This window comes from Eurosta solidaginis, chromosome 2, assembly GCF_040869045.1.
Source record: "Eurosta solidaginis isolate ZX-2024a chromosome 2, ASM4086904v1, whole genome shotgun sequence".
Taxonomy (NCBI): Eukaryota; Metazoa; Arthropoda; class Insecta; order Diptera; family Tephritidae; genus Eurosta; species Eurosta solidaginis.
The window spans coordinates 287,958,645-287,981,148 of NC_090320.1; the positions used below are offsets into that span (position 1 = coordinate 287,958,645).

General features: G+C 38.8%; 1 protein-coding gene across 1 annotated transcript; it reads right to left on the reverse strand.

Annotated features, from left to right (window-relative positions):
* Positions 1–963: 963 nt before the first annotated feature.
* LOC137241120 (protein transport protein Sec24C-like) lies at positions 964–5,809 on the reverse strand. The gene is made up of 10 exons (XM_067768376.1): positions 5,788–5,809; positions 4,957–5,005; positions 4,731–4,895; positions 4,128–4,354; positions 3,838–4,067; positions 3,455–3,779; positions 3,151–3,401; positions 2,939–3,098; positions 2,755–2,876; positions 964–1,125 (listed from the first exon to the last, which is right to left on the reverse strand). The coding sequence occupies exons 2-6, from the start codon at positions 4,999–5,001 to the stop codon at positions 3,694–3,696; spliced, it is 753 nt and encodes a 250-aa protein (XP_067624477.1). The 5' UTR covers positions 5,002–5,005; positions 5,788–5,809; the 3' UTR covers positions 964–1,125; positions 2,755–2,876; positions 2,939–3,098; positions 3,151–3,401; positions 3,455–3,693.
* Between the last annotated feature and the right edge of the window lie 16,695 nt (positions 5,810–22,504).

Below are 22,504 nucleotides of genomic sequence, written 5' to 3' on the forward strand. Positions count from 1 at the left end.
TCATATAAAAAAGAAGTAAGTACTTTAATAATAAATAAACTCGCTTAATTGGTTTTTGTTTTCCAATTGAAATCTTTTCTAAGCGAGCCGAAAATTATTTTAAGCTTTAGAAAAAACTCCAATTATTTCAGTAATCTACAACTTAAAGCTCAGTAGAAATTCAGATTAGGTTTACCTTTTTTTCAGATCAAGAATATTCAAAGGTGTCGTGGAATCCGATTGCTGTCGTAATTGATGAACTTAAAAATGTACGACTAGTAATTGAGTCAGACTTATTATTGTTCTAAATCTAATCATTCAAGCAATAATTCTGCAACCCATAGCAGGAGTATTGATTGGTTTCAAATCTAATTCCGACAGGAATCGTATCACATCCCTTATTATATATGTACATGAAATTGCAACTTAAATTAATACTGTTGATATAAAGAAAAGTAAGTACTTTAATAATAAATAAACTCTCTTAATTGGGTTCAATTGAAATCTTTTCCTGTGCTAGCACATCGCTAACCTGTGTTGGCAAAAGATATGATTATACTGTCTTCGATAGATAGTCGGACGAGCCGCTACTCGGCGATGTAGAGATGACCGTTGTGTCGGTGGCAGCAGTTACAACAGCAGTTTCTAACTTGCACCATCCGTACAGTGTGATGAATGCTTCACTGCCTTTTCCAATTGCTTGGCGCCAGCAATTTTTGCTGTTTGTAAAGCTTGAGCTGTAATGCAAATATATAGATGGGTTAAAGTGGTTTTCGTATGTTATTCAACAACTCACCCTATACCATCATCACAGCCTTCTCATCGATTTTGAATATGTGTACTGTTCCAGTATTCAGACCCAGTTCGTTTGGTGCAATATTTTCGATTTGATGAATATGTATACTATCCGTTAGGCAGACAATTAGGTGCAATCGATTCATTCATATACTGTGGGTATTTGAGCCGTAGACGCAATGGCAGATATTTTGATTCTTTTTGAAGTGTAACATTTGTAAACAGTTGGGTTTCTCTGCTGTCACTATCACCACTAGAGAGCTATTGAAGAAACGCTCCACCAAGATAATATGTTGCGATTTACGCGCATAGATTTCTTCCACATATTTACCATCCAATACCGAAATGGAACTGTAGAGGAAGAAACATTTTATAAAATTTAATAAAATCAAAAAATGATAGTTGTGCTAAAATGGGGTAACGTATTGTATGGTAAAGTATAGTGAAGTCTCAGCGGCTTTGTCCTGGTCAAAATTGAGTTTGAATAGGTTTTATTCTTCATTCTTAGAAACATGTACGAAGGTACCTGGTAAGATAATAAAAATCCTCAACGCTTTTTTTGCAACTTAAAAAACTCATATTCAAACTTCTGCTTAACTTCCACATATCAATAGCTACCTTTACCACAAGTAGTCACTATTGCTTCTACGCCTATGCTATTGTTTCCTACATCGATGAGCTTTGTAATAAAAAAAAAAACAGCTATCTCCCCAATCTCTCCAGTTTTGTCGCCTCGCGAAACCTGATATTGTCACCAAGCAAATCATTGGTGACCTTATTTAAAACATGGCCGCGCCAAATGTCGACCATATGACATTACCCAGAGCTGTAACAAATATTTAATATAATTCGATAAATCGGCAGTACTTGGGGTAAATATAAATAGACGTTTGCATGGTACGCGTTTCCGATATGGTCGCCAAGCCTAAAGGTTACTCACTGGAAGAAAATACAGGCCTGCCAAAATGCTGCCCCCAAAACCGCTACGGGCTGCCTTCTTATGTCCTCGGAACACCACCTGCACAATGAAGCGAGATAACTCCCAATAAGGTAAAGAAATGAAATGCTAACCAAACAGTTTCTGTAGAATACCCAGAAACCTGGGCATCCCAACAGACATCTGATTGTTGATCTAACACCACTTAGGACCTTAAAGAGTAATCTCCGTAAGCATTATGAGGAAATACGACACCTGAGAACTCAGCCGTATGAAGCAAAAAAACACAAGCAGGTCCTCAGTGAACTCCACAAACAGGCGTCGTACCTTTATGCTAGGAATTGCCCGGTGAAGTACTCAAAGAACAGTACCCAAAACCTGCGGAAGAGGACCGCATACTCCCCAGGGAAAAGCGAGTCACTCTAGCTCAACTTCGTTCTGGATACTGTAACAAGTTAAACTCTTACCTATCCAGAATCAACCCCGACATACAAAATGTATGCCCCGCTTGCAATGTGTCCCCATATGACACCAACCATCTCTTTAATTGTAATGTGGAACCAACGCCTCTAACACCCCTTTCATTATAGTCCACCCCTGTTGAAACAGCAAGTTTGGACTCCCGTTAGAGGATATCGATGACAATTTGTGATCGGTCGCACCTATTAGGTGGGGCGACGCACTGCTACAACAACAACCATCTCGGGAACGATTAATATCATCACTTTAAACCTCCTAAGCCATCCCGCCCCACCCCCTATTTACACGAGGAACTTGGGGTCGCCATTACACATTACACTGAACGAGGCCACGGCGACGTTACTGATCAGTTTAACGCCTTACAGGTAGTTGGCAAAAGAAACGGCATATACGACCAGAAGGCACTCGAAGACGATGCCTCAAAACTACAACCAAAAGCAATAATTATCATTTCACTGACACAAATTTTATAGTTTTTTCTTCCGGAGTTGGACACAATCTTTTCATAATATTACTTAACAATTTAAGATTAGAAATTTTTTTCAAATTGTATTTTGACTTACCAGCAACAACAGAATCATGTTTAATTGTACGCCGCACAATCATTATAGCATCATGTAACGAAGCTCAGTTTCTTCCAATTCTTCATGTTCTAACATTAACGCAACCTTTAAATAATTATAAACTATAAAAATGAAATTAATGTCAAACCCACTATCAAATCTTGGAAAATGTTGAAACGCTCACCACCAACCTGACGTTCTTCAAAGTAATCACATTGACCCAAAACACTTGATATAATATCATTAGCTGTAGTCATAACAGCACCCCCACAAGCTTTCATTCTTCGTTTCCAATCTTCTTCTGGTACATGAACAGCACAGAACATATCACAATCTGCAAAATACTGTGTAGCAACATCAATTGGTAGTTTAGAAAACACAACATTGGCGCCTTACTTAGCTAGTTTATTGCACAGGAGACGCCATTCAGCATCAACAGTTTTCTGATACTCTTGGACATTGCTGTGGCAGAGCATTTTTCCAATAAAGCACTTTGTTGTTCCTTTGATTGGCGCTTCGACATGTACAGCCATGTCATATTTTATCATGCATAATTGTAATGCTTTACGTATAGCTTTAATGATGATACGTGCATGCACGCCTTCCTCAACATATGGTTTAACTACTGAAGTGGTGCCATCGCCGACCTGATAAGAGACACATTTTTATTCTACACATTCTAATATAACAAAAAACTTACCTCAGCATCTTGAGAATTGGTAGATGTCGATTAGATTTTTAATTAATAGTTTCATAATTGTTGCCCCATCATTTGAAATTGTGGCCTTACCACTGGAATCAACAATATGCTTGTCCATACTACGTGAACCCAATGTAGTGCGTACAGCGTCCACAATTGAATGCGAGGCATTGATGTTGGATATGACTTGAGGTTTACCTTGAGAGCTATCGGTACCCAAACATTTTTTACACAAATACTCATGTACCCAATACAAGTTCAGGACGTTCATATTTATCGACACGCTGTCCGGTGTGGCCCAAATGTTGGAAATATGCAGTTGGCACTGTTGAGAAAAAATATTGATCAATGAACACAAGTAAAAGTGAAAGATTTTTTTTTACCATCTGTTGTTACTTTACACATTAGACATTGGAAACGACGACCAGCATCTACAAGTTGCATATGAGCCTTGCAACGATTACATCTAATTGCACCCAATTCACCAAAATTTACAATGGGTGGCTCATATTCACCCTCAACCGTGCGTGCCATTGGTGAGACGGCAAGTGTACTGGACAAAGCTGTTGTTTTTAATAAATCAGCTGTTGCAGGTATGCAATACAAAGACGACCTGCAAAGAAGAAAGATCAATGTAATTGCCAAACAAAACATTAATTTCGATTATCGATACCTAACGTAACGTGGCGAGGAGTTACCCTGATCTTCTACCACATATTTTGTGGTCACCAATGGTGGTAATAAACCCTGTTCATTAGTAATAAAAGCACCACCAGCGTTTTTTTGATTTTCAATGATAACGCTCATCGGATTTGGTATCTGATCGGGATCTAAACGGCGTTGGGCTTGATCATACTGTTGCGGCTGTTGATATTTACCAGTAACAGGTGCAGGTGGTTGCTAAAGAAAATAACACAAAAATAATCATCAGCAAATTTATAAATTATTAGTTGTATTAGCATATATTATAACTAGGGTGTCCGGACGTGTCCGGGTATTGGGGGTTGACCCGGCTTGGGTGGTTGGCTGAGCATTGGCGTCTGTCCAGGTTGTGTTGGTGGCATCATAAAAGCCATCAATAACAAGTGCCAAGAATATATCCGCGGCATACCTGCCGACCAAAATGATTCAAGGGGTTGTGATTGCCAACCTCACCTATCCGTGGCGAATCCTGTACCTAACAATTTGGTGTGAACAATTGGTGCCAGTTAACCCTCTGAAATAATCGGCGCAATTGTACGCCATTGTGTTGGCATTAATTTGTCAAAATAAAAACCTTTTCATCCTCCTCCCGTGACCATTCTGTCTTCTTTATGCTAGGATCAAGCCATTCGTACCAGCGTGCCTTACATTGCTTGGCAGATTTGCGGTGCAGCAGTGATGCAATACGTGACCGCTGGTTTTTGCCATATTTCATTACAGCTGCTTTGAGGATTTCATCCTGAAAGTTTTCAATTTAGTTAATAAACGGCCAAGAGTAACCAGTCGCGTCAAATGCTTACCTCAGTGTTTCTCCACACACCACCTTTTATCATAATTCGCGGCATGGTGCTATTTAATTGTGAATTCTTTCCATGAGCACAAAAATCAAATCAAAAGTTTTTGTCGAAATAAACAGCAAAAATCATTGTATATTAAAGACTGGGAAAATTTTAGAATAGCACCCCCCGAGTTCGGGGTAAAACTTGGTATCAAATGAAAGAGGGAGTTCTCCCGATCACAAATATATATATTTTAAAGTGCACAAACTTATAATTTAAAAGTTATTTGTTGTTAAAGTTTGCAAATTTAACAAATTTCTATAGCACTTTAAATTACAATTTACACATCTTTCAAAACCTTAATCCACATACATATCTATATAAATTAGCAACGATAAACTTAAATTGCATTTTTGTATATTTCACATTTCATTTTTGCATTGTTTTTATTTATTATAAATGTTTTTATTAAATCAATCGCACTTTTGTAGCAACATGCACATATATATATATATATATATTTTATTGACATTACAAAGCTGTGCTCTGCCACATATATATACCTATACACATATAAAATTTGTATAGAAATTTGCAAACTTTAACACCAAATAACTTTTAAGTTATAAGTTTGCGTACTTTAAAATATATATATTTGTGATCTGGAGAACTCCCTCTTAAGTTTAAATCTTTCCGGAGATATTACACTTAAAACTCTGAAAATTGAAAAAATTTTCCACCACGAAATGTTCTACTGTCTCTGCTGAATTAGAAATGGCGGATTTTTTTGCACGCAAAAATGACGTATTTTGCTATCCCTATAAAAATAATAGGTGCGAGAGAGCACGATACCTTGTGGGAAAGCTAAATTTGTCAACATGCTATTTCATTTGGGGAATTTTTCATTCCAAATCGTCACCCCTGTCAAAAATTCGTGTGGCTGTGTGCGTTTTTGGTCACACGATTTTTGCAGGGTTGCCATTGTAAATTATGAAAGGCAATTTTAAACTAGCGCGGACTAGAGAAAAGGGTGTTTTCTAGTTTCCAACACTTTTTAGCCTTTTAAACGTTTCAACAATGTCTAACCAAGCTCTTGTGGTGTTTAATAATCTTTTTCGCTTTGGTAATATATATATATATTCACGCACCCTTATTAACTGAAGTAACATTTTTTAACTAATTACACAAATTTGCATACAAAAAAATGTAAACAAACATCTTGTTCTTCCTTTTTTTCAAGCGTACATACGCTCAGCGACAGGAAAATTTCATGCTTTGCCGCTTTCATGCAGCTTACGCCTCGTATGCAGCTCTCCATTCAAATACATGTGTTCGGCATCAAAGCGTACAAATTTCGCCAAATGCTCGCTGCAAACCGACGAGATGTCAAACGTAATCCTTTTCGTCAGGATATCGCTGATTCCTTTTCTCCCAAATTCTGACATTTTGCTACTCATTTTTATGGTAAATTCGGTCCGCCCTATGTTGGTCGAGCTGAGCTATTTACAGAATTTGAGTTTTTTTAAGATGCAGATATTTTCTTATTTCTGCAAAGAACAAAAGCAAATGCAACTTAATAAAAAATACCTTTTGGTGACACATTTGTTTAATTTAAATTTACTATGTAAATCATCTAAACAGATTTTAATAATGAAAAACCCCAAATATTTGCAACTTGAGACAAAATTTCTGTACCAAATAAAAACACGGTTTGCAGACAGAAAAACGGCATATTGTTTGAGAAAATACTTGTTTAAGGGGTTAGGGCATTTTTATCCAATAGTTGCCCATTTTTCCCACAACAGAAATTTTACCAGGCCATCAGAAAAGGGGACTCATTTTTATGGTAAATTCGGTCCGCGTCATGTTGGTCGAGCTGAGCTCTTTACAGAATTTGAGTTTTTTTAAGTTTTTTCTGCAAAGAACAAAAGCAAATGCAACTTAATAAAAAATACCTTTTGGTGACACATTTGTTTAATTTAAATTTACTATGTAAATCATCTAAACAGATTTTAATAATGAAAAACCCCAAATATTTGCAACTTGAGACAAAATTTCTGTACCAAATAAAAACACGGTTTGCAGACGGAAAAACGGCAAAATGTTTGAGAAAATACTTGTTTAAGGGGTTAGGGCATTTTTATCCAATAGTTGCCCATTTTTCCCACAACAGAAATTTTACCAGGCCATCAGAAAAAGGGAACAACATATTTGCTCGATATTACTTCACAAATTCCCCCTCCTCAACTAACTTTCGAATATCGAATTTCCATATTGTCGTCTTTCTCATCTGCAGGGAATTTATGTTACCGTCTTCCTCATATGCATAAAATTTTATTTTTTCTACCGCATTCGTCTTATTTATCGAAATCATAGAACTTATGGTTAGGATAGATAGATAGATGTTGTGAGGTTAAGCACTGCGACCTATTGGTCTATTGTGCCCTCATTCTCTTTACAACAGTTCATCCAAGCCGAGTTCTCTGAGAAAATCCAGAATGGTTCTCGGCTTCAGAGAGTGTATGTGACTATTTTCTAATTTCTATGATCCTAGGATCCTAAGCCTTCGTCTCGCGACTGCATCATATTCCTTCAGGATGTGTTCTGCAGACTCATCTTCGGCATCACAGAAACGACAGAGGCTATTAGCCGATATGCCCAACTTATGCATATGGCTCTTTAGCCTACAGTGGCCTGTGAGTATATCTGTTAAAATCCTAAGGCTACTTTTTGGGAGATTAATCATAGTTAAATCGCTTTGAGCTGTACCCTCCTATTAGTGCCTTTGCCTGCCGAAGTCCTGGACTTTCACGCCAGTGTTGTTCTCCGAGGCACGCCTCCTTTTGTCTAAATTCCTCCCTTATTGTATGTGACCCTATTGGGACCATAGGCTCGGGACCTATTTCCGGCCGCTGCCAACCTGACAAGCTCGTTCGCTCGCTCGTTACTCCTCTGTGTCCAGGTACCCATGCTAGACGGATGATGTTATTAACTCCTAGACTGTTTAACCTCTCTACGCACTCAAGGACTGTTGATGATTTAATCTCAACTGAATATAATGCCTTGAGTGCAGCTTGACTGTCGCTGAGTATATCGATTTTCTCGTTGGTATATCCCTGCTATAAAATTATCTCTGCACACCGGCTTATGGCGACAACTTCGGCTTGGAAGATGCTCGGATATTTTCCGAGTGGTAGGAAAATTTGGTTCGGGGGCCGAAGATCCCCGCTCCTATGCCCTCCGGTGTCTTCGAGCCATCGATGTACCATATTATAGTATGTTCCTGGTGAAGCGCTTCAATCCTGGAGGTGTCCCACGTACATTTGTTCCCCAGCTCTATTTTGAAGCGCTTCTCAAACTTAATTATCTTCCTCGTATTATCTATGGGAAGTTGGATAAGTGGAATCTGCTCCTGCAGCTTCGCCATGCTCCGTGACTGTATCACTTTCCCTCTTCCACATCCCTCTTTAGCTATGTTTACTAAAGCTCTCCTGGCTGCCTGCTCAAACATTATATGTAGAGGCGTTAACTCAAGCTGCACCTCTATTGCTGCCGTCGGGCATGTTCGCATAGCTCCCGTAATGCAGACACACGCTAAGCGTTGAAGCTTCGTGAGTGATTTTTGTACGGTCACCATGGTTGTCCTTGATGCCCACGCAACTGCTCCGTACACTAAGATAGGTCTCACTATCATCATCACTACCATCTTCAGATCATTTGGCTGCATCCCCAGGATCTTCCTGCAATATGCCTGCACACCATTATTGCTCTTGTAATGGTTAGGATAATAGAGCTATCTTCTTTGTACAACATATAATTATGTTGCGAAGTCAGAAATTACCGTTAGTTATATGTATGTCCCACGCGTTCACTCACCACTTACTAGACTGAAATTCATGCATATAACTGTTGTTAGGCTATGAAACGTTATCAGCTAATGTGGCACAGCCGTGTAGGCTACTGGATTCTAGTAGCTTTTTCTGGGTTCGAAGCCCGCTCAAGTTAATTCTTCTTTTTCTTTTTTTTTAGCTGAAATTAGAAAAATGCTGATATAATGCGCCAAAATAGCAAAATTTTGCCGATAAGCGCGTTTTCTTATTATCATTATTATTATTTATTAATTATTACGGCGTTTTAAGCCTAAAACTTAGATTATTACAAATTATAAATACATTTTAATAATAATAGGATTTCTAGCGTTTGGGGTGTCGGAATGCATGAGATTCCGATCAGCACGGGAACTGGTGGTCCCAACGGGCGAGTCTTGGAGTCATATCATTGGGAGGTTGGAAGGACGTGTTCTCAATCCTGCCCTACTCCAAGACGTATGATTACACAGTTTTATTATTTATGCTGTCGGAATGCATTTGATTCCGGTCAACCCAAAGGCTAGCAGCTCAGCAGAATGAGCCACTCTTATCGGATGGTTGGAAAGGACGTGTTTCCAATTCTCCCTGTACCAGCTTTTATGTAAACATAATTAATTATAATATATCATTGTTGTCGGAATATACGTGATTCACATGAACACTCAACTGTATGTCTGGGACGATATTTTCAGGAATTCTTTCCTAATTTGATTGCGAGCGATATATGTATTTGGCCTGATGCATAAGGTTCCTCTGTGTCTATTTGGATTGCCGTGTACGCTCAAGGATCAGTAACATGAAATACATATACAAAATATTTTATCTTATTGGAAGGGTTTTGCAATATTCTAATAAACTTTTTTGAAGGTGTTTAAGTTTTCACAATTTTTAACATGATTAGGTAGTTCATTAAAACATTTTAGGCCTTTGTCAAATATATTTTGCTTGTCCATTTCTGTTTTGAGAAGAGGTAATCTAAAATTATTATTTTCCCTGATTATGTAAGAACGGGTTTCATTCACATAAACAAGTTTTTCACTTAGGTAGGCTGGTAATTTACCATGCTTGATATAAAATACAAATTTCATACTATGGTAAAATATCAACTGTTTCACGCTCAGCCGGTTTAGTGCATCAAGCATACTCTTTATGGAAGTGTTGTACCTCACTTTCAATATAAATCTCATAGCTTTGTTTTACATAATTTGTAACCTGTCTACTTGTGTTTCATTGGCAATAAAGAATATAGTGGGGTAATATACGAAGTGCGGTTCTATGATGGATTTATAAACTTTCAACTTATATTTCTTACTACTAAGTTTACACGATCTCTTCCAAAATCCAATTTTTTTGCCCATTTTGGCAACAATATAATCAATATGATCTGTAAACCTCAGTTTATTGTCAATCAGGATCCCTAAGTACTTAAATATTGTAACGAATTTTGCTGCAAATCCTCTTATTTGCAATCCTCTGCTAGGTTCGAATCACTAAACTGTTGAATAAATAACTCCAATATTGAATAATGGAAAAATGGCCTTTATTAAAGTACTTAACAGTAACACTTATACTTTGCTACTATAACCAAACTGATTGATAACCCAAATTAAACTCTACTACTGGCCGCCAGATCGCGTGCTTAATCAATAACTGATTGAGTGCTCAACTCAAACTGAATTACAGCGCCTCTACATCTGTCGACTTTTATACTCTTTGGTTTCCTCGTTCGCATCTTCTAGACGCTTCCAGAATCTACTAGTCCAGTAGCTCTCAAACTTCTCAGCTGTAACTACAATTGCACAATTTTATAGTTTTTCTCATTGCATACTTATAGGAGTATCTCAGATATATGCATGCATTTGTGCATTTACTTTCTGCTGCTCGTACACGTACATGGTACATATATGTAGACGCAGTTATTGTTTCATTTATGTAGATACATGATGATTGAATTATTGATGTGCATTCACGTCACTGCTTAGCATCGCTTAGAGCTGGCAGCACTCCTTAGTTTTGCTAATATTCGTAACACTGCCCTCCACATAAGTCTGATCGTCCCGATCAGACAAATCTCTCGATCCAAACGCTGCTAGCATCGCCAAATGTACCACTCTTCTACTTCGTAGTTTCTCAATGCTTTGTATGCGGTAGATGGTATAACTGATCTTCTTCACAACCTTGTACGGGCCTTCCCAACTGGTACCTGTGTTTCATCGTACCACTCAATACTCTGGTTCGTTCCTTCACACTCTGTTGTTTGGCCGATGAACTACTTCGTAGAGCTTGCTCTGGACGGATTTGCTTTGCATAATCAGTATCGTTCCCACGTTTCCCCACAGTAGTGCGCTCTGGTTTGAAAATACCCTCGCATTCTTTCTCTGAAATTCGTTGCTTCGTTTTCCTGCGTCTTTTAGGTTTTGTCAATGCCAGTGTTTCTCTCGCAGGTACTTTTGATTTTGATTTATTTGGCCCATTCGATCTATCAACCTTTGCCTTTGACTTTCGTGGTCTTTGTCGAGTCTTTTCCACCAGTACCCGATTACTGCTGAACCCTTTTTCCAAAATAAAGTTAAGTGGTATGCCCTGGTTCTTATAGCGCATAATTTTTCTCCGCATATCGATCCTGATGTCATGGTCAACCAAGAAGTCCACTCCCAATATGACTTCATCAACGATCTCCGCCACAACGAATTTGTGTAGAACCATGACTTTTCCAATTAATACCTCACATACCACTTCGCCTTGGACTTGATTATACTCGCCTGTGACCGTACGCAACCTTGCTCCAGGTAAGGACTTTGCTCTCCTTTAGACCAAATCAGATCGAATCAAGGAATGAGATGCCCCCGTATCTACAGTCAGTACACGCTCTTTACCATCCACATTCCCTCTGATGGTAAGACTGCCTGATTTCCTTCCAGTTTGGGACACAGATATCACAGGACATTCAATAGCCGGGGCAAGTTTTCGTTCTTTACATCCGACAGGCTCTTGCTCATTTCCTCCAGCTTTGCGTTTACGGCCACCCCCATTCTTGGAACTATTAGGACCAAGATCGCAATGACGTGCAATGTGACCTGGGTTGCCGCACTTGAAACATTTAATAACTTTTTCACTCCGCTTTTGCGATCCTTTCAGCGCCTCCAATATTGCGTCTACCCACTCTGGCCTTTCTACTTCCACACGGCGTGCTTTGAAAACTGGCTTACTCAATAGCGACGCTGTTTCTTGAGTCAGTGCATAGGATACCGTTTCTGCGAATGTGGGTTTTGGGTTTCCATATGTCGCTAGCCTCGTTTCTACGTCCCGTATGCCATTTATAAAACTCTGGATTTTTACCCTCTCGGTGTACTCCACGGGTGCGTCCGCATTTGCCAAATGTGCCAACCTTTCGACATCTGACGCAAACTCCTGCAAAGTCTCATTAGCTTTTTGGTAGCGGTTTTGCAACTCTATTTGGTGTATCTGCTTCCTGTGTTCGCTTCCGTATGGCCTCTCTAGAGCACTCATCAATGTTTCGTAGTTGTTCCGCTCTCCCTCGGGAATAGTTTGTAGGATTTCAGCAGCAGATCCTTCCAATGCCACGAATAGTGCAGCAACTTTATCTTCCGCACTCCAGTTGTTCACTGCTGCGGTCTTCACAAACTGAATCTTAAACACCTGGAAAGGAACAGAGCCGTCAAAAGTTGGAGTTTTTACCTTCGTATTGCTTGCTGAAACAACTGGGCGAATTAGTTGCAATTCCTGTATACGACCTCTCAAAGCATCCACCTCTGCCTCGAATTTTTCTTCAAACTGCGTTATTTTCTCGTCCATACGCGCTTAGAGTTTTGATGATATACGTGCCTCTTGATCTTTTAGTTGTGTTTCCATCTTTGATGTAATCTGTGTCGATATTTCTGAAATACGTGTCTCATGTGATTCCAGCTGGGATGCCATATATGTCTTCTGCTCTTCCAGTTGAGGTGACATTTGCGACGACATTTGGGATATACGTGTCTCCTGTGCTTCCATCTTGGATGTTATACGTGTCTCCTGCGATTCCAGTTGTGATGACATATTTGTAGATATTTGTGATGACATTTCTGTTATGCATGCCTCTTGCGCTTCCAGTTGGGATGCCAATTGCGACGACATTGATGCTACTGTCGATGTTTGTGCAGATATTGCAGCCAATATCATGTTCAAGTCTGTGCTCGTAACTGTCTGCGATATTTCGCTTTTCTCTTCAATTTTTGTTGTTGTTTCGTCCCCATCAGGATAAAAGACAAACTCGTCCACATCAATTCCTTGCGACTCCATTACCTCTCGTAGCCGTGCTTGAAGTTCGGTCTTATTGCCGGTTGTATTTAATCCACTGTTCTCCAACTCCTTTTTCAGTTGCTGGATCTTCAATTCACTGAACTTTGCCATGTCCAAGTTGTATTCCCAATCTTCGGAATTTATTCCACAATTCCTCTTCTGACACCAATTGTAACGAATTTTGCTGCAAATCCTCTTATTTGCAATCCTCTGCTAGGTTCGAATCACTAAACTGTTGAATAAATAACTCCAATATTGAATAATGGAAAAATGGCCTTTATTAAAGTACTTAACAATAACACTTACACTTTGCTACTCGCTGGCTTAATAACCAAACTGATAGATAACTCAAATTAAACTCTACTACTGGCCGCCGGATCGCGTGCTTAATCAATAACTGATTGAGTGCTCAACTCAAACTGAATTACAGCGTCTCTACATCTGTCGACTTTTATACTCTTTGGTTTCCTCGTTCGCATCTTCTAGACGCTTCCAGAATCTACTAGTCCAGTAGCTCTCAAACTTCTCAGCTGTAACTACAATTGCACAATTTTATAGTTTTTCTCATTGCATACTTATAGGAGTATCTCAGATATATGCATGTGTTTGTGCATTGACTCTCTGCTGGTCGTACACGTACATGGTACATATATGTAGACGCAGTTATTGTTTCATTTATGTAGATACATGATGATTGAATTATTGATGTGCATTCACGTCACTGCTTAGCATCGCTTAGAGCTGGCAGCACTCCTTAGTTTTGCTAATATTCGTAACAATATTTTGACATCCTCAATGCTCGTATTCATTATTTTTAGATCTAAATTAAGTGATTCTCTATTGGTCGTCCTAGATAAAACCATGAACTTAGTTTTTTTAACGTTAAGCTTGAGTTTATTAGTGCAAAGCCATCTATACAATGAGTCCAAATCTTCTTGCATTTTGCTCCTTGCTATTGTCCGTTTCATTTACTTCAAGTAGCGCATCATCTGACTTTACTATGTTTCAGTGCTGATGATATATCGTTTATGTAAATGTTGAACAGGATTGGTGCTAATACCGACCCTTGTGGTAAACCTATGTCCACTTGTGCCTCGGATGAGACTACTGACTCGATGGTTGTTCTTTAATTCCGGTCTGATAAGAAGCTTCTAAACCACTGCAATTCATTTTCCCTAATACCAATTTTTTGTAGTTTATCGAGCATTATATTCCTATCAATTGTTTCGAATGCTCTTTTCAGGTCAATGAAAACTGCTACTATATGTTTTTTAGGATCAACTCTTCCTTCCAGCTAGATATGACGTAATTTAACGCCGTCTCGGACGACAAAATCAAAATCTAACCAAATTCAAATAATTGTTGAATTACTTTCAATTGTTAGAATTTGTTCTCAAGGCATTGCAGGACCATCGAAAGCTGGCATGGTAATAGCGACCATACAAACTAGCAAATGTCGCTAAAAATATGCAAACATTGTTATGGAATCGCATTTTCGGTGGAAGCAGTAAGAAAGGCGGTCGGCATGATGCGGTGGTGCACAGTGGCTAGTCATTGTCGGCTGGGGCGGGTCCTTGCCAACCTTACTGTTCCTGCGCCATAAACAGAAAAAAGTTCCTATCATGCCTATCAAACTAGCAGCTGTCAAATTTAAAATAAACTTACAGAAGCGCAGAGACGACACAAAACGCTTATAATTCAAAATAAAATAACATCCGGCCGAACCGGATGTCACGGACAGACCGTTGACATTCAAAAAAATCTAAACTTCAAAAAAAAATCAAACGCAAAAAAAATTTTGCGAACCGGACATGGCCGGTTACTAACGCTGACATTAAAAAAAAACGATGAAAAATTAAAATACAAAAAGGAAAAGGGCCGAATATAACTTGCGGCCGCCGCGGGTGTTGTTGCGACGCCCGGTGCTTACACCCACCCTCAAAAACCATGGCCACCGACGCACCTAAATTTCGGTGGCCCCTTACCTGGCAACCCTAAGTGCCTTCTAAATAAACAAGGAAGTCAGCATTCCCATTTAAAATTACAAATTTATTCAAAATTCATTATTAATATGTTGTTGTTAAACCTTTTCTTTGAAAAATCATTGGATTATCAGCTAAATTTCTAATATAAACTATACTCTCTAACAACAAAGGTGTTCCAATTAATTTGCTTATACTTTGTTAACCAAAAATATATATAAAGTTCTGTTTTGGTTACTATCATAAGGGGTTGGTGGTTGTGTTGGGTGTTGGTGTTGTTGGTTGCAAGTGTATATAAGTTACATCCATACATACTTGTTCTATACACATACTATTTTAATGTTATAATATAGTTTAGCCCCTTATTCATTTTGGCCTTAAAGTACATTATTACAATAATCACCTATTATTTGCTTTTTTTTTTTTTTACTTACAAAAATTATTATGTTGTTATAGTAGAACTTATTTTTGAGTGTAACAAAATATCAAATTGGTATAATGCTAATGCGCATAGTATAATGATAATAATATGTAATATGTACTAAGAAAATTTGTTACGAAAACAATAAAGATGACATTGCGATAGCAACAGGTATTACGTGCACGTATATTACTTTCGTCTTGTTATTCGAAAGATATTGCCCGCAATAGGGATTCATATGTAAAAATTAAATTGAAATCCTTTTGCCAATTCGTGCATAATCGACGAATGGCTGCTGTCGCAAAAAAAAAAATTTCTTTAAATTTATGGTTGAGCTCCAAAAATGGAACGCTAAAACTTTTCAAATGATACAGACCGCTCTTCTTATGATTAAAAACTCATCGAGCTAACTTGAATTATTTTGAAGCAAGAAAAAATATCATTTAAATGAAGAAAAGGAGATGTATGCTCCTTGTTATATAGCCAACAATTTCGAGTATTCAATAATACAATTTGACAAAAAAAAAAATCGACCCCTGTTAAATAGTTCAACCGGACTGTATAGAACCCTCTAAGTACCACTTAGAAGTTTCTTTAACTACCCTGCAATGACGCTCTCGTCATTCCACGTCATTTGACCAAACACTCTACAGTCACAGGTTATATTCATAGTCACATTTGCATGAGCGTGGGTAAGTTTTATGGCCAAATTTTTTGTAGGGTAATTATATCTAAAGTTATACTTTGCTGGTACTTACATGGCCGTCTAAGTGCGTACCATGGGTCTCTGCCGGCGTGGTTACCGGGGATGATGTTGTTGCTGGTGAAGGTGTCGCTGTCGTCGGTTATGGCGCGCGGTCTTGGGCGCGCTGTGTTGGTACTGTTGGTGGTTGTTGCGCTCTGGTCCGAGGTAATCGAATGAACCTGGTGGCGATAAAGCTTCGTGCTGAACTTTACGATCTGGATGACGTGGTAATTTTGGCGTTAGTTGTATTACGCGGCAACGTACTGCTGGCCCTGGAGGCGGAATTGGTGTCGGACGCTTTTCCGAAGGTGGTAGTGTACTTCGTAAACGTAGAGAAAGGAATTTATCTTCGGATACCAAGGGTTTCTCATCAACAATTAATTTAGTGCCGCCCGAATCCGAATCGGAATCACTAGAACTTTCCTCACTAGGTGCGACCGGTCCGACCTACTTCAACTGGATATTCTATACGTTGAGCTTGTGTCAACACAACACACCCGTTGTAAAGTTTATTACCACCCAAAATAGACGAGTAGAAACTGTTTGTTCTTCTAGTAGTTGGGTTAAGGAATCGGCCTGCAATTCCTCGTTGCAGTCTTTTGGTTCTTCAACAATACTCGCTTGAACACGTGCACAGCCGGCTAGGGTGTTTTGCGATTAGTTGAATATAAGTGGGGATGTGCAGTTGATGTAGCAATAATGTTAATGAAGCAGTATAGGTGCTTGACGCCTTTGCTGTTGAAGTTGTGCCAATAGATGTTACACGATCGTTTGTACAATCGCCGGGCCGCCAAAAATTAGGCTCAAGCAAATCACAAATGCCGGAAACTCATGGCAATTTTCGCTCGTTGTGGTTTCTTAATTTTTCAGACTTCTTCTTGCTTTGTCATGCCGGAAACTCATGGCAATTTTCGCTCGTTGTGGTTTCTCAATTTTTCAGACTTCTTCTTGCTTTGTCATGCCGGAAACTCATGGCAATTTTCGCTAGTGATCGCCGGTCTGTTTTTTTCTTGTTTTCGATACTTTTGTATCGCAACTTTCGCCCCATCGCCAGTCACTAAGTTGTTATGGAAACGCATTTATTGTGGAAGCAGTAAGGAAGGCGGTCGGCATGATGTTGTGGTGCACAATGGCTAGTCATTGTCGGCTGGGGCGGGTCCTTGCCAACCTTACTGTTCCTGCGCCATAAACAGAAAAAAGTTCCTATCATGCCTATCAAAACGAACAGCTGTCAAATTCAAAAAAAAAACCTGGCAGAAGTGCAGAGACCGACTCAAAACGCTTATAAATTCAAAGTGAAACGACATCCGGCCGAACCGAATGCCACGGACAGACCGTTAGCATTCAAAAAATTCAAAAATCTAAATTCAAAATTCAAAAACTGACGCAAGAAAAATTACCGAACCGGACATGACCGGTTACCAAACGATAAAATCAAAGAGAAAAAAAAATACTGAAATTAAAATAAAAGAACCAAAAGGGAAATAAACATAAAGGGCCGAATATATAGAGGGGCGCCGCGGGTGTTGTTGCGACGCCCGGTGCTATGCCCACCCTCAAAATCCATGGCCACCGACGCACCTAAATTTCGGTGGCTCCTTACCTGCTTTACCTAAGTGCCTTCTAAATAAGTGGCGACGCCAGCATTCCCATTTCAAATTACAAAATTTATTTAAAATTCATCATAAAAAAAAAACTGAAATATCATTAAGTATATCTATGTGTTTTCGCGAGCTTCCTGCTCATAAGGCAATACAATCTGATTCTTTTTTTTTTTTATTTACTTTCGTGAAGTCTAAGTTATAATTTTGGTTGGCTTACATAACTATTTTATAAATTCATAAACGTATATAGGTTGGCACATATCGGCATAATAAATTTATTATATTAATGTGTTTGGTATCTTTGTTTCTAAATACCCTCTTTAAATGCTATTCTGCTTTGCGTACATAAATTCTGTTATCTGTCTAATAGCAAGTTTTGGTTAAGTTAACTTACTATTGATGTGTTTATGTACATAGAGCAGCCTATTTAACTTATTGGGTAGGTAGGGATTAGTAAGATTTTGAAGCTGCACATCCGTGCATTTCTTTACATATGAATTGATTTCCTTATCTCTGCCAACAAGGTACCCAACAAAAAAAATATTCAGTTCATGAACTACGGTACATGCATGTCTGTAGGTAGGTATGTTAGAAGTGAAGGAATCAAAATATATGCAGAAAAAGGAAATGGATATTCACTGGTAGGAGTGATTAACCATACCAAAAAAAAAAATATATATATATATGTTTCTTTATTCGTCCAAATGGCATTGAATGGCGTAGGCATGTATATGTATTTTATCTTAAATGAGTCTTACTGAATGCTATGTTACTTCAATTATAGGCAGTAAAAGTTAATAAATACGTGTATAATATTTAGGTATGTGTTCGTGTTAATTGTAAAATACTTTATGATTGTCCATAATCAAAAAAAAAATTGTCGGGAAAATATTGCAACATTGGCATAATTGGTGCTTGCAAAGAGTTGCACGTACATAAATACAAATAAACCATAATGGCATACGTTTAAAATCTAATCGCATTACTATACAATTTGGTTGGATTTATACATTGAAAATATATTACGCTTTAGCGAAGTTTGTCGCCTTAACATGACAGTCTATTTTCTGGAAGATAATTCCAATGGTCTCCTTTAAATTGGCTTATACTAGTACAAAGGCATAGTGGTATATAGTTATGATAGGTACATCTGGGAGTAAAAAAAGTTGCGAATTGGCTTGCAAGTTGCAGCAACTAATCTTCTATTTCCATTTCCCTCAATTGTAAAACCGGGTTTACTGATTTAAACGACAATGACTGTCAACCAATTTCGAAACCGTTTTGGAGCGCGATGTAGTCTAATTTAAGACGAGTTCCAGGTTATATATATAATTCTGTTCCATACAACAATGAGAATTTTGCTTTGAAAATGATAAAAATTGCGTATCATTGTTGCTGCAATTTTATTGCTCGCAGGTGTATGTACGATATCCTACATTATACAAGCCTTTACATATTAAACTCTAATCCACTGTTCAAAACAATTTAACTAACTTTTTAACTCAGTAAAATATGTCGAATACAAAATCAAAACATTTACAAGTGAATTATCTAAATTTTGTACATGGTTTTGGCTGCCTTAGCTATATGACCATTTCATATAGGGTGGTGCGTATGCTTTGGTTATTCCTCATCGACCTGGTGCCGGTGGCAAACCTTCTTTGTTTTGTTAAAAAAAAACTTGTAGCGCTATTTATAAGTTCACTCAAGCGAAGGCAAAATATAAAGGAACGGACTCACCGCTTTAACCGCTGATATTCGCTGTCGCAATTGGCCTGACCGCAGGCCTAGGTTTGCTGCCCTGTGGTTGTCATTGTAGCTGATATATTGTAGCCCATATGGTCGTATCTGGTAAAGATGCGGCTATGTTGTTGTAGCCGTTATAGTCGTAGCTGATAGGATTACGCTAGTATCGTTATAGCCGGTATGGACGTAGCTGATGAAGATGCGGCTAGTATTGCTGTAGCCGTTATAGTCGTAGCTGATAGGATTACGCTAGTATTGTTATAGCCGGTATGGACGTAGCTGATGAAGATGCGGCTAGTATTGCTGTCGGTGGTACCGCCTGTTGCAGGTGTTAACATTAGTGGCCGCAGGCCTATGTTCGCGTTGCAGCTGGTGGTGGCGGTACGTCTGGTGGTTGTTGCGCTCGTGGTTGGCGCTAATGGATGGGTTGGGGGAGATACTACTGATGGTGATGCCCGTGATGATAGTAGGTGCCGTTGGTGGTGGTGGGCGCTTTGGGTCAAGGTAACCGGCTGGCGATAAAGCTCCGCGCTACCCTGTATGAGCCGGATGACTTCGCTCTTTGACGTCAATTGTATTACGCGGCGGCGTACTGCTGGCCCTGGAGGCGGAGGTGGTGTCGGACGCTTTTCCGCAGGTGGTAGTGTTCTTAGTAAACGTAGAGTAAGAGGTTTATCTCGCTAAGTGTTACTGCGAATGCCGACCTACTTCAACTGGACCTTGTGTCCACACAACATAACCTGTGCAGAGTTTATTACCACCCAAAATAGCCGCCTAGAAACGAGATTTGTCGGAAAGTGCACAGCCGGCGAGGATGTTTTTAGATCACCAAAATTTTACGCCCTTTCACTTACTTATTTTCCCGGAAACTCATTTTTTTCTTTTTTGCTAGTGATGGCCGGTCTGTCTTTTTCCTTCTTTTTCGATACTTTTTATCGCAACTTTCGCTACATCACTAGGTGTGTTCGCGTGAACACGCTTCCAAGTGGATCGTAGCCGTAGACCATAACAGCAGACCGTAACAACATTGTTCCCAATTTCCATACCCGCCTTCGCCTCACCCACAAGCACAAAAGTCAAACCAGAGACAAAATCTTAAATTTTGATTTTGTGTCGATTCTTCTTACCAACACATTTAAACATTTCGTCCGACCTCGTACACATAGGCCAAAACTAACACAACCTTAGATTTTGGCGAGGAAATCTTACATTCCCGCCTACGTCTCATCCACAATATCACAAACAAGAAGAAGAACAAAAAATCGAAGACAGACAAAATCTTAAATTTTTATTTTCGACTTGATTCTTCTTACTAACACATTCAAACTTTCTGTCTGGCCTCGTACATCTAGGCCAAAACTACTACAACCTAAGAGAAAAACTTCCATTCCCGCCTACACCTTGTCCAAAGGTAAACTTCTGGAATTTATATTTTCCAAGACATTGTGAAAAATCCAATCTTTGCCTCGTCTTCAAAGTGTTGCTGTTACCAAATCCTCTTTAGCAAAATAGTAACAAAAAAGAGTAATAGTCTAGTTGAGGGATCGAATACGCTACCAAAAATATCGAGAGAGGTGTCAAAAGACGCGTATTAATCTCGAGAACAATATTCCGATGGCGGAAAAGAAAATTTTTATCTGGTTTCGGAGGTACCCGCGGGTCTTTTTTCGGTTTTTCGTTAATATCTTTTGAATGAGTTAATATTTTTATTTTCCGCCATCGGATTATTAATAGTGATGTCAAGACGCGTCGTTTGACACCTCTCTCGATATTTTTGGTAGCGTATTAGCAGTCGACCCCTCAACTAGACTATTACCAAAAAGTTTCAAAACTTTGTCAATTCGTAAAATTAGAAGGGAATATGAACAGATTAGCTATCATCCGGTGGCAAAATCCTGAGCGAGATAAATAATTTTGCATGTAAATGCAACAACAACGATTTGAGCCAGATAAATCCAGATAGAAGTCTGGTTCAATTTGTGAGCCAGATAATTTGTTAATTACTTCTTTTTAGGTTGGCAACGCGGCCTTTAATATACCTACTTTTTCAAAAATAGATGTCGCTGCTTAGCCTTTCGCCGTATGAGTTAAATGAAACACAGCGGCGACATCTGCCTATCACATTTCACGTGTGCGAAAATTTCACGACATCTGCTTCTCAAGTCTCTCAATGGTCCAAAGCATTCCCTTGAAAATTGAGCGTGATCCGGAGCTGTAGAACTCACTGAAAGACGGCAATTGATACACAAAAGGGCCGTTCCATTGGTTTATCGAGCTCTGGCTCTGGCTCAAATCTCATTGGAACGATCTGGATCAACTTTATGAGAGCTGGCAGCACTAATATAAAACATCTGTTTTGTAGAAAATAAGAACGTACACAAAATTTTAAGATACTGATAGAATTATTAACATTTAAATAGTTTCACACGTAAGCAAGCTATTTATTTTCCTTACATCATCTTCATTTGTTTACTCTTTCAGTGTTTTTGCTTTTAAATATGGCGAAATCTTTTATGTATACACAAACTTACATGTATTTAGTACAGTGCTACAATGGCTCAACTATATGGTTGGCTCATCTCACCAGCTGATTTTATTTTTTTCATTTCACTGGAGTATGGATTGTCAGAAAGAGAAGGCAAACTTAAAAAGAAACCAACGAATTTACAACATTTTCTTACTACTTACAAATGCTGCTAAGTTTTATGTTTTCATTCCATTCCATTCGTCCAACACCAACACGCTAATTTTGGCAATGTGAACAAAGGTATGTTATTGCTATAGAGATGAGCCAACCATATAGTTGAGCCATGAGTGCTACCAACTCAAAAGTGGTTAGCTGTCAAAAAATCGACTACAGAAAACGAAACGAACAGAACTGCTATACGGATCAGAAATTG